Source organism: Rhinoraja longicauda, chromosome 40 (assembly GCF_053455715.1).
Source record: "Rhinoraja longicauda isolate Sanriku21f chromosome 40, sRhiLon1.1, whole genome shotgun sequence".
NCBI lineage: Eukaryota > Metazoa > Chordata > Chondrichthyes > Rajiformes > Arhynchobatidae > Rhinoraja > Rhinoraja longicauda.
This window is the reverse complement of record NC_135992.1, coordinates 13,631,637-13,649,591: the sequence shown is the minus strand read 5'-3', so window position 1 is coordinate 13,649,591 and position 17,955 is coordinate 13,631,637. Positions and strand designations below refer to the sequence as shown.

The 17,955-nt window shown below is 47.5% G+C and overlaps 1 protein-coding gene across 3 annotated transcripts in view; it reads right to left on the bottom strand.

Annotated features, from left to right (window-relative positions):
• Positions 1-253: 253 nt before the first annotated feature.
• Positions 254-17,955, bottom strand: part of pla2g6 (phospholipase A2, group VI (cytosolic, calcium-independent)) — a 61,618-nt gene continuing 43,916 nt past the window's right edge. For all 3 annotated transcript variants that reach the window (XM_078430609.1, XM_078430611.1, XM_078430610.1), the window contains 8 exons: positions 15,642-15,732; positions 15,159-15,322; positions 13,244-13,394; positions 11,237-11,373; positions 7,944-8,098; positions 5,662-5,829; positions 4,680-4,753; positions 254-551 (listed from right to left, as the gene is read on the bottom strand). In XM_078430609.1, the coding sequence (XP_078286735.1) occupies positions 407-551; positions 4,680-4,753; positions 5,662-5,829; positions 7,944-8,098; positions 11,237-11,373; positions 13,244-13,394; positions 15,159-15,322; positions 15,642-15,732 (1,085 nt within the window). In that variant the 3' untranslated portion in view covers positions 254-406. The remainder of the gene's footprint in view (positions 552-4,679; positions 4,754-5,661; positions 5,830-7,943; positions 8,099-11,236; positions 11,374-13,243; positions 13,395-15,158; positions 15,323-15,641; positions 15,733-17,955) is intronic.

Sequence of the window (17,955 nt, the reverse complement as noted above, 5' to 3'; positions counted from 1 at the left end):
TTGTGAATAAATACCTTCGATTTGTACCAGCATCTGCAGTTATTTTTGAATATTAGATTCACATTATTGACCAGAACCCTTTTGTTTTCTCCTGGAGTTACCAAAGTACCAAACACTCTAAGGCAGACACAAAAAGCTGGAGTAACTTAGCAGGTTGGGCAGCATCTCAGGAGAGAAGGAATGGGTGACGTTTCGGGTCGAGACCCTTCTTCAGACCCGAAACGTCTCGACCCGAAACGTCACCCATTCCTTCTCTCCAGAGATGCTGCCCGACCTGCTGAGTTACTCCAGCTTTTTGTGATACCTTCGATTTGTACCAGCATGCGCAGTTATTTTCCGACAGGGGAGTAGGATTTAGTCATTGATTCAGTCAGTTAATCAATAATCCATCCTCACTTCCCAAACATCAAGCACTCAACAGAAGGCGGGCAAGTTCTTTGATTCTCTCCCTCTCTTGGTGGATGTAGATTTGAGTATCCCACAGCATGTTGACTAGAACAGCATCGTCGATCTCATCCAGCATCACGTCCGTCTTCAGCTGAGAGTTCAACCTGCCAAGGCACAACAAACCAAATCAAACTCAGCCAACAACATCATTTCAAGAGAGAGTTAAGGGACTGTCCCACTTAGGCGATTTTAAGGCGACTGCCGGTGTCTAGGCTGTCGCCGACAGTTCGCCGGGGTGTCGCGGGCACGATCGTGAGGAGTCTTCCAAGAATCGTAGTTCGCGTCACTGAGAAATCAACCGGTATGAAATTTCTCGGCTTGTGGCCAGGTACCGTAGCTTATTGCGGGCCATGTCCCCCGCACGCTGTCCCCAGGTTTGCTAGGTTCTCTTAGATGCATTTAGAAGCACGTAATATTAAATTAAGTAAAGTCATTTGAAGATACCATAAAATACTTGTGCTTAACCAATTTATTTACCGTCAGGACATTTGACAGGTAGATTGGAGGCGACAGTTTGACGGTCAGGTAAGCGTGGGAATTTTCGCGATGTTTATGGCCATCAGCCATTACATTTAAAGTGGGCTCCCCACCCAGATATGCAACCCAGAAACCAGATATGCATTTTCAAAGAATGCCCACACACATTTCACAAAAACCCATTTAACCACTTGTAAAATTAAATTTCTTAATACTGCTATTAGTAAACTGGAAGTCAATCCAGTTTATGCCTTGTTACCGTGAAGCTTGGTTTTCAAGTAACCCGGGCAAGATGTTATACTTCAAAACTCTCAAGTAATTACCGACTTGTCAGTGGTTTCAGCGAAAATCTGGACGCCGGAGAAGCATTGATAAGCGTGGGAATTTCGCGATGTTTCCGAAGACGGTGTAATCTCGACATGACTTGGCATTGTCGTGGTCATTGTCGTGGTCATTGTCGTGGTCATTGTCGTGGTCATTGTCGTGGTCATTGTCGTGGTCATTGTCGTAGGGTAAAAGAACATTTGGGCGATCTGCTACGACTTTGACAGTCGCCGGCAGTCACCTAAAAAATCGCCTAAGTGGAACAGGACCTTTAGATTTCTCTCTTAGGGCCGGCCCCATAGTAGAAGAGCCCACATGGAAGGGCTGGAAACTGCAAGTGTGTCCTGAGCTAATTCTGCTACCATCACCATCATCTATTGTACAAGTGATGGCTCCCACTGATTGTCGCCGGAAGATTGCGCCCATTTTCAGGACGGACGACGACAGTGATGTAACATTTGAAACATGGATGATGATAATAATAATAATATATCCCTTTATTTGTCCCACACCGGGGAAATTTACAGTGTTACAGCAGCAAAGTGGAGAGCAAGAGATCATTCATTATAAATAAAAGTAAAGACAAGGATAAATTGTTATCAGTTTACTGTGTATTCCTTTGATGGACGTGAAAGAAGAAGTTCTTAGGGCTAATGGAATCAAGGGATATGGCGCAGTGGGAGAGTTGCTGCCTTACAGCGAATACAGCGCCGGAGACCCGGGTTCCATCCTGACTATGGGCGCCGTCTGTACGGAGTTTGTACGTTCTCCCCGTGACCTGCGTGGGTTTTCTTCGAGATCTTCGGTTTCCTCCCACACTCCAAAGACGTACAGGTATGTAGGTTAATTGATTGGGTAAATATAAAAATTGTCCCTAGTGTGTGTAGGATAGTGTAAATGTGCGGGGATCGTTGGGCGGCGCGGACTCGGTGGGCCGAAGGGCCTGTTTCCGCGCTGTATCTCTAAATCTAAATCTAAATCTAAAGCAGGAACGGGGTACTGATTTTGGATGATCAGCCACAATCATATTGAATGGCGGTGCTGGCTCGAAGGGCCGAATGGCCTACTCCTGCACCTATTTTCTATGTTTCTATTTATGCGGCTCCTTTACACGAAATTAAACCAGATTGCTCTGTTCTTCATGGGAAGAGGTTCCGTGAATATTAGTTGTTTAGTTTAGAGACACAGCGCAGAAACAAGCCCTTCGGCCCACCGGGTCCGCGCCGACCAGCGATCCCCCGCACACTAACACTATCCTACACACACTGCGGACAATTTACATTGAAACCAAACCAATTAACCTACAAACCTGTACGTCTTTGGAGTGTGGGAGGAAACCGAAGATCTTAGAGAAAACCCACGCAGGTCACGGGGAGAATGTTCTCCCCGTGACCTGCGTGTGTTTTCTCTGAGATCTTAGGTTAATTGGCTTGGTATAAATGTAAAATTGTCCCTAGTGTGTGCAGGATTGTGTTAGTATGCGGGGATCGCTGGTCGGTGTGGACTTGGTGGGCCAAAGGGCCTGTTTCTGCGCTGTATCTCTCAACTAAACTAGGGACAATTAACTTTTTTTTTTTTAACTGAAGCCAATTAACCTACAAACCTGCACATCTTTGGAGTTTGGGAGGAAACCAGAGCTCCCGGGGAAACCCACGCAGTTCACGGGGAGAACGTCCAAACTCCGTACAAACAGCACCCGTGGTCAGGATCGAACCTGAGTCTCTGTGAGGCAGCAACTCTACCGCTGCGCCACCGTGCCGCTCACAGGTGGTGCATGATTGCTCAGTGAGCTAGCATTGACTCAAGGGGTTGAATGGTCACCCTCTGTGCTGTATGGAAATAGATTTTTTTTTTTTTTTTCTGGAATCTAATTCAGTGGCTGAGCCAGTTTTTGAAGAGAGTGTGTGTATGCGTGTGTAACAACAGGTTATTTCTTGTCAGGTTACCTGCGACAGGCGTGAATGTGTATCACAGAGTGTTTGGGTTCGAGTCTGAAACAGAACACGGTGCTGAGCAAACGGGGAGTTTTGCGGGACAGCTGGCAGCCGAGGCTCTGACGCGGTGTGGAAGTACAGGCAGCACCCGTAGTCGGGATCGAACCCGGGTCTCCGGCGCTGCAAAGCAGGAACTCTACCGCCGCACCACCGTGCTATAGAACGATGACCGTTTTGGGTGCACCAGTCATTGAAAGCAAGCGTGCAGGTGCAGCAGGCAGTGAAGAAAGCGAATGGTATGTTGGCATTCATAGCAAGAGGATTTGAATTTAGGAGCAGGGATGTTCTGCTGCAGTTGTACAGGGCCTTGGTGAGACCGCACCTGGAGTATTGTGTACAGTTTTGGTCTCCTAATCTGAGGAAAGACATTCTTGCCTTAGAGGGAGTACAGAGAAGGTTCACCAGATTGGTCCCTGGGATGGCAGGACTTTCATATGAAGAAAGACTGGATAGACTCGGCTTGTACTCGCTGGAATTTAGAAGACTGAGGGGGGATCTTATTGAAACATATAAAATTCTTAAGTGGTTGGACAGGCTAGATGCGGGAAGATTGATCCCGATCTTGGGGGAGTCCAGAACCAGGGGTCACAGCTTAAGGATAAGGGGGAAGTCTTTTAGGACCGAGATGAGAAAACATTTCTTCACACAGAGAGTGGTGAGTCTGTGGAATTCGCTGCCACAGAAGGTAGTTGAGGCCAGTTCATTGGCTATATTTAAGAGGGAGTTAGATGTGGCCCTTGTGGCTAAAGGGATCAGGGGGTATGGAGAGAAGGCAGGTACGGGATACTGAGCTGGATGATCAGCCATGATCATATTGGATGGCAGTGCAGGCTCGAAGGGCCGAATGGCCTACTCCTGCACCTAGTTTCTATGAAATAGATGAAGCTTTAAATGTTAACCAATGCACTGTGGATAACTCACCTGCTATTCTTCAAGATGCGATCATTAATTATAAATAGGTCACAGACAATAGGTCCCGACTACATCCCACTGTGGTGGGTCGAGAAGGAGTCTCGCCAAAAACTAATCGGACACCAGTTGCGTTCACTAGACGTGTTTATTCTCTCCAATACAGTTCCCCACTCCACGACTGGTCACGGGCATTAAATACCAACTCAGGTACCGCCCCCATGGCTAGGGCCTCCCACACCGAGACACCGCCCTCTAGCGCCGATGGTTCGTTCTGCCCTTGGGTTGCCACCAGGTGTCACCACACCACACTGTTATTTGCCCTGTTAGTCCCAGAATGTTTGCTGTTGCTAATCTAGAGGAAGATATGTTTTTTAAAATATATATTCCTATTTCAGGACGTCCTACAAAGCCATAGAGCTTAATTCCGCTCTTACAACTTATGAACTTATGAAGGTACTGCAGAATAGCAACATCAAGCTCAATAGTGAAGTAGTCTCCAGCTGGGTAACTGAATGGAATACGTACCTGAAGTATGGAATGTTCACCATTTCGCACCAAGCTCTGGCTCGGTCCACTGCTCTCCCATCAGCATCAGTGCACTAAAGACCAGACGATAAAGCTTCCATTAATGGTCGCCACAGAGTCACAATGAATGGCGGTGCTGGCTCGAACGGCCAAATGGCCTCCTCCTGCACCTATTTTCTATGTTTCATAAAGTCATGTTTAAAAGTTACAGCAATGTGGCTTGCTTTAGGGGGGAAACGCAAAGAATGGGTGATGGCAAAAAAATATATAATGTTCCTCAGCAAAAAACACACATAATACACACATATAATATACACACACACATACATATAATATATACATATTACACACACATGTATATTCTAAATACATATTACATACGCGCACTATATATATATTTTACATACACGCATATATATATTTTACATACATACTTACATACACACATCACACACACATTGCACACATTACACACAGAATATTACACACAAACACAGAATATTACACACACAATTATTACATCCACACACAATTATCACAACCACACTATTACACACAATATTACACACAGAATATTACACAGAATATTACACATAGAATATTACACAGAATATTACACACACACACACTATTACACACACACAATTATTACACCCACACTATTACACACACATCACACACACAATATTACACACAGAATATTACACACACACACACAATATTACACACACACATTATTATACACACAATTATTACACCCACACTATTACACACACATCACACACGCTATACACAAACAATATTACACACACACACTACACACACAATATTACGCACACACATTATTACACACACACATACATTATTATACCCACTCACACAATATTACACACACACACAATATTACATACACACACACACACAAAAGGTAAATTTAAACAAGCATTGTAAAGGTGAGCATGCTTCTCTGATTTGTACTTACACAGTCAACCACCATCTTGCCCAGCTCGCGGGCACCAAAGACAGTCTGAGCCAGCTCCCAGGGGTTGGAAGGACGAAACACATCGACAGTTGAGACAGGTACCTGTGGCGGTTTCCCTGTTCCAAGTGAGACCACGATACCGAGTTTCTTCACCTGACCTTCTCTGCCCTGCAAAGTGAACACATTAATAAAAAACATCTTGACTCTCAAAAGCAGGAAATCCTCCCCTCTCCCATCGGGCAAGAGGTACAGATGTGTGAAAACGCACAGCTCCAGATTCAGGGACAGTTTCTTCCCAGCTGTTATCAGGCAACTGAATCATCCTACCACAACCAGAGAGCAGTGCTGGACTACTATCTACCTCATTGGTGACCCTCGGACTATCTTTGATCAGATTTTGCTGGCTTTACCTATTAAACGCTATTCCCTTATCCTGTGGGCGGCTCGATTGTAATCACGTATTGTCTTCCCGCTGACTGGTTAGCACGCAACAAAAGCTTTTCACTGTACCTCGGTACACGTGGCAATACACTAAACTGAACTGGAAAATAAACTGAACTGAACTGTACCCTAAATAGTTTTCTAATCGTTATATGTAGAAAGGAATTTTTGATGCTGGTCTATACCGAAGATAGACCTAATGTGCTGGAGTAACTCAGCGGGTCAGGCAGCATCTCTGGAGAAAAAGGATGAGTGCGTTTCGGGTCTTTTCTTCAGAGGGGAGGGAACCGGAGATAAGAAAAGGCCACCAGTTCCCTCCCCTCTACTTTCAGCCTGAAGAAGGGCCCTGATCCAAAACGTCACCCAGAAGGGGTTGGGCTATTTATTTTACACGCTACCTAAACAATATATATATATTGCGGGAAAATGGGATTAAAATTAGACTGTGTTTGGTATCATATCATATATATACAGCCGGAAACAGGCCTTTTCGGCCCTCCAAGTCCGTGCCGCCCAGCGATCCCCGTACATTAACACTATCCTACACACACTGGGGACAATTTTTACATTTACCAAGCCAATTAACCTACATACCTGTACGTCTTTGGAGTGTGGGAGGAAACCGAAGATCTCGGAGAAAACCCACGCAGGTCACGGGGAGAACGTACAAACTCCTTACAGTACAGCACCCGTAGTCAGGATCGAACCTGAGTCTCCGGCGCTGCATTCGCTGTAAAGCAGCAACTCTACCGCTGCGCTACCGTGCCGCCCAGGCATCTACGCACGTTATCTACGGGCGGCACGGACACGATGGGCCGAAGGGCCTCTTTCTGTGCTGTAGGACTCTATGACTCTATAACATACAATATACCATACGATAATACAATATTCCATACACAAGTACAAGAGAACGTGCAAACTCCACCCAGACAGCACCCGAGGTCAGGATCCCGTGGGGTGGCACGATGGTGCAGCGGTAGAGTTGCTGCCTCACAGCGCCAGAGACCCGGGTTCGATCCCGACTACGGGTGCTGTCTGTACGGAGTTTGTACGTTCTCCGTGACCGCGTGAGTTTTCTCCGAGATCTTTGGTTCCCTCCCACACTCCAAAGACGTACAGGTTTGTAGGTCAATTGGCTTGGAATAAGTGTAAATTGTCCCTGGTGTGTGTAGGGTATTGTTAGCGCGCGGGGATCGCTGGTCGGCGCGGACTCGGTGGGCGCTGTATCTCTAAACTAAACTGCTCATGCATCGGTACACTGTAAGTGGCTCGATTGTAAACATGCGTGGTCTTTCGGCTGACTGGATAGCATGCAGCAGCAAAAGATTTTCACTGTACCTCGGTGCACGTGACAACAAACCGAACTATAGACAATAGGTGCAGGAGTAGGCCATTCAGCCCTTCGAGCCAGCACCGCCATTCAATGCGATCATGGCTGATCACTCTCAATCAGTACCCCGTTCCTGCCTTCTCCCCATACCCCCTCACTCCGCTATCCTTAAGAGCTCTATCCAGCTCTCTCTTGAAAGCATCCAACGAACTGGCCTCCACTGCCTTCTGAGGCAGAGAATTCCACACCTTCACCACTCTCTGACTGAAAAAGTTCTTCCTCATCTCCGTTCTAAATGGCCTACCCCTTATTCTTAAACTGTGGCCCCTTGTTCTGGACTCCCCCAACATTGGGAACATGTTTCCTGCCTCTAATGTGTCCAATCCCCTAATTATCTTATATGTTTCAATAAGATCCCCCCTAAAAGGATCAAAGCCGGCGTTTTGAGACAGTGGCTCCAGCAGAAGGGGAATGAAAAGCTAAACGAGACGACGAGCATCGTCATACGTACCTTTCTCTTCAGACTCTGATTGTACTCATGTATTTCAGTCATGGCGTCCAGCGTTGGGTTATTGGCGAGGAGCCCGCCGTCCAGAAACCGGCCCATGGGTCGGAAATAGGTCGGTGCCGCTCCGCCACAGCGAGCTGCTCGCCACACCAGCTGGTCTGTTAACATGAAAGACAAAGGCAGACGTGCGCTCAAACAACATTCAACATCAGTCTGTGGAAGGAAAATAGGTGCAGGAGGAGGCCATTCGGCCCTTCCAGCCAGCACCGCCATTCATTGTGATCATGGGTGATCATCCACAATCAGTAACCCGTGCCTGCCTTCTCCCTCATATTTCGCCTGGGCAGTTTGCTGCCCAGCGGTATGAACATCGACTTCTCCAACTTTAGATAGTTCCTCCCGTCCCCTCCTCCTTCCCAGATCTCCCTCTATCTTCCTGTCTCCACCTATAATCCTTCCTTTGTCCCGCCCCCCCGACATCAGTCTGAAGAAGGGTCTCGACCCGAAACGTCACCCATTCCTTCTCTCCCGAGATGCTGCCTGACCTGCTGAGTTACTCCAGCATTTTGTGAATAAATCCTGCCTTCTCCCCATATCCCTTGATTCCGCTAGCCCCTAGAGCTCTATCTAACTCTCGTTTAAATCCATCCAGTGAATTGGCCTCTGTGGCAGAGAATTCCACAAATTCACAACTCTGGGTGAAAACGTTTTTTCTTCTCACCTCAGTTTTAAATGCCCCCCCCCTTTATTCTTAGACTGTGGCCCCTGATTCTGGACTCCCCCCCAACATTTGGGAACATTTTTCCTGCATCTAGCTTGTCCAGTCAAGACACCGACTATTCTCTGTGTAACAAAAATATGCGTCATGTTAAAACTGAGGTGAGAAGGATCTTTTTCACCCAGAGAGTTGTGAATTTGTGGAATTCTCTGCCACAGAGGGCAGTGGGGGCCAGATCACTGGATGAATTTAAGAGAGAGTTAGATAGAGCTCTTGGGGCTAGTGGAATCAAGGGGTATGGGGAGAAGGCAGGCACGGGTTACTGATTGTGGATGATCAGCCATGATCACAATGAATGGCGGTGCTGGCTCGAAGGGCCAAATGGCCTCCTCCTGCACCTATTTTCTATGTCTATGTCTATGTGTCTCCTTTAAACTTTGCCTCTCGTCTTGAAATATGAAAAAGAAAACAGTCAGTCTTGGATATTTCTGCTGACAACATTTCTAACATGTTGCACATTCCTGAGCCAAAGCCTAAGGAAATTCCATCTCCATTGCCGCACACATTCTTAGACAGTCTTACATCTAGGAGGGATTGTGCGTTTAAAAATAAACACACACGCACTATTTTTTTTCCCTTCCTACGTATAAAAAGAAATCTGTGGCACCGACTGCAATTTTAATTGTTGAAGCTCAGGGAACAATATTCCAGCATCTGGGACAGGAGCCAGCTTTTGCCTCTGTTTATGGGACAACCTAAGGCCCATAATTAGTTGAGTGGGTGGAGTTGCTGCCATACAGCGCCAGAGACCCGTGTTCGATCTCGACTATGGGTGCCGTCCGTACGGAGTTTGTACGTTCTCCCCGTGACCGGCGTGGGTTTTCTCCGAGATATCATATCATATCATATATATACAGCCGGAAACAGGCCTTTTCGGCCCACCAAGTCCGTGACGCCCAGCGATCCCCGTACACTAACACTATCCTACACCCACTAGGGACAATTTTTACATTTACCCAGCCAATTAACCTACATACCTGTACGTCTTTGGAGTGTGGGAGGAAACCGAAGATCTCGGAGAAAACCCACGCAGGTCACGGGGAGAACGTACAAACTCCTTATAGTGCAGCACCCGTAGTCAGGATCGAACCTGAGTCTCCGGCGCTGCATTCGCTGTAAAGCAGCAACTCTACCGCTGCGCTACCGATCTTCGGTTTCCTCCCACACTCTAAGTAGTCTTTCTGATGACTGGTTAGCAAGCAACAAAAACTTTTCACTGTACCTCAGTACATGAGACAATAATATTAAGTAAACTAACCTAAGTTTTGGTGTTGTAAGAAAATAACTACAGATGCTGGTTGTGAAGTGATATTCCGTCAGAGACTTTTTCAGTCAGAGAGTTGTAAATCTGTGGAATTCTCTGCCTCTGAAGGCAGTGGAGGCCAATTCTCTGAATGCATTCAAGAGAGAGCTAGGTAGAGCTCTTAAGGATAGCGGAGTCGGGGGGTATGGGGAGAAGGCAGGAACGGGGTACTGATTGAGAATGATCAGCCATGACCACATTGAATGGTGGTGCTGGCTCGAAGGGCCGAATGGCCTCCTCCTGCACCTATTGTCTATTCCGCCTAAATATTCCAACTTTGAAACACAACTGAAATATGATTTAAACTCTCTCTGTGTCATTTTGAAAACTTTGATCTCTGTGACAGACAGCATCTCTGGAGGAAGGAATGAATGACGTTTCAGGTCGAGACCTTTCTTCAAACTGAGAGTCAGGGGAGAGGGAGACACAGAGATAAGGAAGTGTAAACGAGACATCAAAAGAGATGCGGTTCAAGGAAAATGTAGAATAGATCAACTCGAAGAAGGTGACAACAGAGATAAAATGTAAGATAGACACAAAAAGCTGGAGTAAGTCAATGGGACAGGCTGCAACTCTGGAGAGAAGGAATGGGTGACGTTTCGGGTCGAGACCCTTCTTCAGACAGAATATGATAAAACGTAATCAGGGGAACAGTAGGACTGGTCGGAGAACTGGGAAGGGGGAGGGATGGAGGGAGAGGGAAAGCAAGGGTTACTTGAAGTTAGCAAATCTCCGTTTGATCACCAAATTAAATGTAGGCAGGCAGTGAGGCAAGTGCCCATAGGTTAATTGGCTTGGTAAATGAAATAAATTGTCCCCAGTGGGTGTAAGATAATAGACAATAGACAATAGGTGCAGGAGGCCATTCGGCCCTTCGAGCCAGCACCGCCATTCAATGTGATCATGGCTGATCATTCTCAATCAGTACCCCGTTCCTGCCTTCTCCCCATACCCCCTGACTCCGCTATCCTTAAGAGCTCTATCCAGCTCTCTCTTGAATGCATTCAGAGAATTGGCCTCCACTGCCTTCTGAGGCAGAGAATTCCACAGATAGTCAATAGTCAATTTATTTGTCACATACACATAAATGTGCAGTGAAATGAAAAATTACCCGCAGCTGTCAGATTTACAACTCTCTGACTGGAAAAAGTTTTTCCTCATCTCAGCTCTAAGATTGTGTTAATGTGCTGGTCCCGGTGGTATCTCTAAGCCTACCTCTTGGCAGGGTGCGGGCCTGGAACTCTGCAGTGGGCATGAAGGGCGGGTCGTATAGCAGCTCCGGAGGGTCGTAGTTACGGAAGAGATGAAGCTCCCCGGGATGTCGGTCTGCCAGGGTACCGGTCACCATCACTCTGCCGGTGGTGAAGGCGGCAAGGGATACACAGAGACAAGAGTCACAAGTGTTTCACCGCCGCGGGCCCCAGACAGGACAATGACAATCTTACTTGCAACAGACCGTATGTAAACATGGCACACTGCAAACAATATCATAAACGAGGGGAAAAAAGCTCAGCGTGTGTCCGCGGTGGCGCAGCGGTAGAGTTGCTGCCTTACAGCGAACGCAGCGCCGGAGACTCAGGTTCGATCCCGACTACAGGTGCTGTCTGTGCGGAGTTTGTACATTCTCCGCGTGGGTTTTCTCCGAGAACTTCGGTTTCCTCCCACACTCCAAAGACATACAGGTTTGCAGGTTATTTGGCTTGGTAAATGTAAGGGCGGTCAAAGTGGCGCAGCGGTAGAGTTGCTGCCTTACAGCGAATGCAGCGCCGGAGACCCGGTTTCCATCCTGACTACGGGAGCCGTCCGTACGGAGTTTGTACTTTCGCCCCGTGATGTGCGTGGGTTTTCTCCGAGATCTTCGGTTTCCTCCCACACTCCAAAGACGTACAGGTATGTAGGTTAATTGACTTGGGTAAATGTAAAAATTGTCCCTAGTGGGTGTAGGATAGTGTTAATGTGCGGGGATCGCTGGTCGGCGCGGACTCGGTGGGCCGAAAGGCCTGTTTCCGCGCTGTATCTCTAAATCTAAATCTAAAAATTGTCCCTAGTGGGTATGGGATAGTGTTAATGTACGGGGATCGCTGGTCGGCGCGGACCCGGTGCGCTGTATCTCTAAACTAAACACACCCGTATATACACACGCACACACACACAATAATAGTGCAACAATAATAGTAATTGTCTATGTAGTTCAGAGCTTAATGGTTGTAGTGTTTAATAACCTGATGGCTGCAGGGAAAAACGAACAATAAGTTTGAAGAATAATAAATAATTGAGTCTGAACAAGAGCTTTTTGTGTCTAAGTAAATAAATAAGAAGGACACAAATGCTGGAGTAACTCAGCGGGACGGGCAGCATCTCTGGAGAGAAGGGATGGGTGACGTTTCGGGTCAAGACCCTTCTTCAGACTGAGGGTCAGGGGTGCGAACATGACATCAAAAGAGATGGGGACAAGGAAAATGTAGAATAGATCATTGTTAGCTGGGAAGGTAAAACAAAACAAACAGAGGTAAAGTGTAATCAGGGGAACAGTTGGACTGGTCAGAGAACTGGGAAGGGGGAGGGATGGAGAGAGAGGGAAAGCAAGGGTTACTTGAAATTAGAGAAGTCAATGTTCATAACGCAGTTTCAAATATTCAAGTGCTGTTTTACTAGATACATTCCTCTCATGATGAATGTTGAGCCAGGTGATAATCAGATTGTCAGACACAAAGTGCTGGAGTACTTTACTTTTAGGAAGGAGATGAAGAGAAATTTCTTTAGTCAGAGGGTGGAATTCTTTGCCACAGACGGCTGTGGAGGCCAAGTCAGTGGATATTTTTAAGGCAGAGATAGATAGATTCTTGATTAGTGCGGGTGTCAGGGGTCATGGGGAGAAGGCAGGAGAATGGGGTTAGGAGGGAGAGATAGATCAGCCATGATTGAATGGCAGAGTAGACTTGATGGGCCGAATGGCCTAATTCTCCTCCAACCACCTACGACCTTATGAGCAACTCAGCGCGTCAGGCAGCATCTCTGGAGAAATGGGTGAGTGAGGGTCCTTCTTCAGGGTCCTGATCCCAAAAAGTCACCTGTCCACGTTCTCCAGAGACGCTGCCTGACCTGTTGAGTTACTCCGGCACTCTGTGTCCTTTTGCATAAACCAGCATCTGCGGTTCACTTTTTCTACAAAGAGATAGCAAGGTTTATTTACCACCCAGACCGAGAAACCTATTAACTTACTTGGGTTGTGTCACGTCTGTCATCCTGGTATTTTCCCCGAATTCCTTCTTCAAAAACTCCTCGAGTGGAAGGGACGAGAATGGTCTGGATCCTTTAAAAACCTTGTCTTTCATATGGAAGTACAGGCAGCGCAGGTATTGCATGGACTTTCCTACAAGAGAGAGTAAACATCAATAGGTGCAGGAGGAGGCCATTTGGCCCTTCGAGCGAGCACCGCCATTCATTGTGATCATCCACAATCAGTAACCCGTGCCTGCCTTCTCCCCATATCCCTTGATTCCACTAGCCCCTAGAGCTCAATCCAACTCTCTTTTAAATTCATCCAGTGAATCGGCCTCCACTGCCCTCTGCGGCAGATAATTCCACAAATTCACAACTCTCTGGGTGAAAAAGTTTCTTCTCACCTCAGTTTTAAATGGCCTCCCCTTTTATTCTTAGACTGTGTGGCCCCTGGTTCTGGACTCCCCCCAACATCGATAACATTTTTCCTGCTTTATTCCACAAAGGTTTATTCCACAATGAAAGTCACATCTCAACAGGAACGGCAAGCAATCCGAGTGTAGTTTACATTTGCCTTGAACCTCATCTCCTTTGATGTCTCATTTTCACATCCCTCTCCCCTGACTCTCAGTCTGAAGCAAAGATACTAGAGGAACAAGATGGACCACTCCATCGAAATCGCTGTACTGTAGTAAGCAAAGGAGCCATTTTAGTAAGCAAACCCCACCGTTCGCTCTGCCTCTCGCAGTGTAATCAGTGTTGTGGGGGAACAGTATGTGTGATGATACCATTAAAATGCAGAATATATCTCATCTATCAATTCACAGACTTTTGTTATTTTTCTTTTTAAATGTTTCTGCAAGTTTCTGCCTACTAAAATGGCGCCGTGACGTGCTACGGTTTTTAGGGTCGAGTGGTCTATCTTGTTCCTCTAGTATCTTTGGTCTGAAGAAGGGTCTCGTTAATAATATGATAATAAGAAGCTTAAACCTAAAGCTTGGAATCTGCTGACACTGCTTTTATTAATAATATTTATTTTAATTTAAAAATCAAATTAAGCCGAAAGGATCAGAAAATGCACTGCGCGAATTACAAGTTAAACTGATTCTTCTTTTTAATGAGTGTAAAAAAATAACTGCAGATGCTGGTACAAATCAAAGGTATTTATTCACAAAATGCTGGAGTAACTCAGCGGGTCAGGCAGCATCTCAGGAGAGAAGGAATGGGTGACGTTTCGGGTCGAGAAAAAGGGTCTCGACCCGAAACGTCACCCATTCCTTCTCTCCTGAGATGCTGCCTGACCCGCTGAGTTACTCCGGCACTTTGTGAATAAATACCTTCTTTTTAATGAGCACTATGAACGGCACGGTGGCGCAAAGGTAGAGTTGCTGCCTCGCAGCGCCAGAGACCCAGGTTCGATCCCGACTACGGGTGCTGTCTGTACAGAGTTTGTACGTTTTCCCCCGCGTGGGTTTTCTCCGGGTGCTCCGGTTTCCTCCCACGCTCCCAAGACGTGCAGGGTTTTAGATTTAGATTTAGAGATACAGCGCGGAAACAGGCCCTTCGGCCCACCGAGTCCGCGCCGCCCAGTGATCCCCGCACACTAACACTATCCTACACAACAATTTTTACATTTACCCAGTCAATTAACCTACAAACCTGCACGTCTTTGGAGTGTGGGAGGAAACCGAAGATCTCGGAGAAAACCCACGCGGGTCACGGGGAGAACGTACAAACTCCGTACAGACGGCGCCCGTAGTCGGGATCGAACCCGGGTCTCCGGCGCTGCATTCGCTGTAAGGCAGCGACTCTAACGCTGCGCCACCGTGCCGCCCGAGGGTTGTAGGTTAATTGGCTTGGGCAAGTTGTGAAGTTGTGGCTGGGTTCACAGGTGCTGACTGTAAGGGTCACTCACCGTGCACGATGGCGAGGGCCAGAATCCCGCCGGTGCTGGTGCCCGATATCCAGTCGAACATCTCGCGGATGGGCTGCCCCGCGATCTGCTCAATGGCGATCAGCAGCTGAATCAGGACCAGGCCTCGGATCCCTCCTCCGTCCAGGCACAGCAAGCGATCGTACCTGGAAATAAACACAATCCCACTGGGTGCAGAAACCAGCAACAGCAGATGCCGGTTTACACAAGGCCACGGTCGCGCAGCGGTAGAGTTGCTGCCTCACGGCGCCAGAGACTGCAGGCCAGAACTCAGCAGGTCAGGCTGCATCTCGGGAGTGAAGAAATGGGTGACGTTTCGGGTCGAGACCCTTCTTCAGACTGATGATATAGGGGGCATGTTGGTTGGTGTGGGCAAGTTGGGCTGAAGGGCCTGTTTCCACGCTGTATCACTCGGTGACTCTGGAAACAGTGGGGTTTGATTAGACGCATCTTTCGTTCTCTCACCTTCGATGTCTGTAGCCAGCAGCATCTGGAATGTCCAGGCCCTTGGTTAAAGACCCGAGCACAGTGGCAATCCCGACAACATCATCATATCCTGAAAGCAGAAAGTACTCTTTGGTTACACGAGGCCCCTTCACCGTGTTTTTTCCTGGGATAAAAAAAACTCCACCACCATTTTTCAGTTTTATAACTGTGTTATTTGATTAGCGGGAAAAAGAATCTCAGAGAAGTTTGTTATTGGGTTAGTAATTGGAAGACTGAATGAACAAGTTCCAATCTGAATGCAGAGCACAGAGTGCTGGGACAACTCAGCGGGTCGACTTGCCGAGTTACTCCAGCACTTTGTGTTCTGCGGAAGATACCAGCATCTGCAGTTCCTTGAATTTCCAGTTTGAACGCTGTGGTTTAGATTTTTCTTTTTTAGATTTAGAGATACAGCGCAGAAACAGGCCCTTCGGCCCACCGTGTCCGTGCCGCCCAGCGATCCCCGCACATTAACACTATCCTACACCCACTGGGGACAATTTTCTTTTTTTACATTTGCCCAGCCAATTAACCTACAAACCTGCACGTCTTTGGAGTGCGGGAGGAAACCGAAGATCTCGGAGAAAACCCACGCAGGTCACGGGGAGAACGTACAAACTCCGTACAGACGGCGCCCGTAGTCAGGATCGAACCCGAGTCTCCGGCGCTGCATTCGCTGTAAGGCGGCAGCTCTACCGCTGCGCCATGTGAATTTCCGAATTTGAAATCAGTCGAAACAAAATTGAAAAAACTGAGAACATATCCCAGCGAGCATGAACTGTGCAAGGAGGAACTGCAGATGCTGGTTTACACCCAAAGAAAGGTACAAAATGCTGGAGTAACTCAGCGGGTCAGGCAGCGTCTCCTGGCGAAAGGAAGAGGTGGCATTTCGGGTCGAGACCCCTTCATCAGACCCGAAACGCCACCTATTCTTATTCTCCCGAGATGCCGCCTGACCCGCTGAGTTACTCCAGCATTGTGTGTCTACCCCCAGTGAGCATGAGGACAGTCAGAAAAACCAAGCCGCAGAACATAAATGAGTAGGCTGCATTTGCAGAGTTAGCATGAGAGACTCAATGAATTGAACGGCTTCCTTTCCTACCGCAATGGCTCAAGTTCACAAATGACTCTTGTGGAAAATTAGTCATTGGAGGTAACATGTCAATACAACTCCACCCCACGCAGCTTGGCTGGCACTTACCAGTCCTACTATCCCCCTGATTACATTTTATCATAATCTGTCTGAAGAAGGGTCTCGACCCGAAACGTCACCCATTCCTTCCCTCCAGAGATGTTGCCTGACCCGCTGAGTTACTCCAGCATTACCTTCGATTTCAACCAGCATCTGCAGTTTTCTTTCCTACACGTCTTGCCGCTCCACTGCGAATTCTCCTGAAGGTATATCTACTTTGAAGTTCTCCCCCTCTCTTCGACGAGTTTAGCAACATGCTGTCTCACCACTCCCCCTCTGTCTAAACCAGCATCTGCAGTGTTCTTTCCCACACTTAACAAGCCAAGTTTATTAAGATACGACCCCCAGTTTACTCTGGACTTTAGAGACAGCGCGGAAACAGGCCCTTCGGCCCGAGTCCGGAAGATCTGTGATCGCCCCCTACACTAGCACTATCCTGTACGCTGGGGACGAGTTATTCCAGCACTTTCAGAAGTGAAGATATTTGTTAGGAAGGAATTTCTAAAATTCAGATCCAGTGACAGAGGGTCAGTGACGTATTTCCAAGCCAGGATGATGCGTAACTTGGATGGGAACCTGTAGGTGTCGATATTCCTTTGTGTTTGCTGACTTTTGTCCACCTACGGAGCAGAGGGTTGATGAGAGAGATGCTGTCAAGAAGCCTTGGCAAGTATCTGCAGTGGACTGTATACACCGATCAGCCAAAACATTTTGATCACTGACAGGCGAAGTGAATAAATAACATTGGTCATCTTGTTACAATGGCACCTGTCAAGGGGTGGGATATATTCGGCAGCAAGTGAACAGTCGGTTCTTGAAGTTGATGTGTTGGATGCAGGAGAAATGGGCAGGAGTATAGACCTGAGCGACTTTGACAAGGGCCAAATTGTTATGGCCAGACGACTGGGTCAGAGCATCTCTGAAACGGCAAGGCTTGTGGGGTGCTCCCAGTCAGCAGTGGTGAGTACCAACCGACAGTGGACCGAGGAGGGACAAACCACAAACCGGCGACAGGCAGGGTGTTGGGCGCCCAAGGCTCATCGATGCGCGAGGGCAACTAAGGCTACCCCGTCTGGTCCGAACCGACAGAAGGTCGACTGT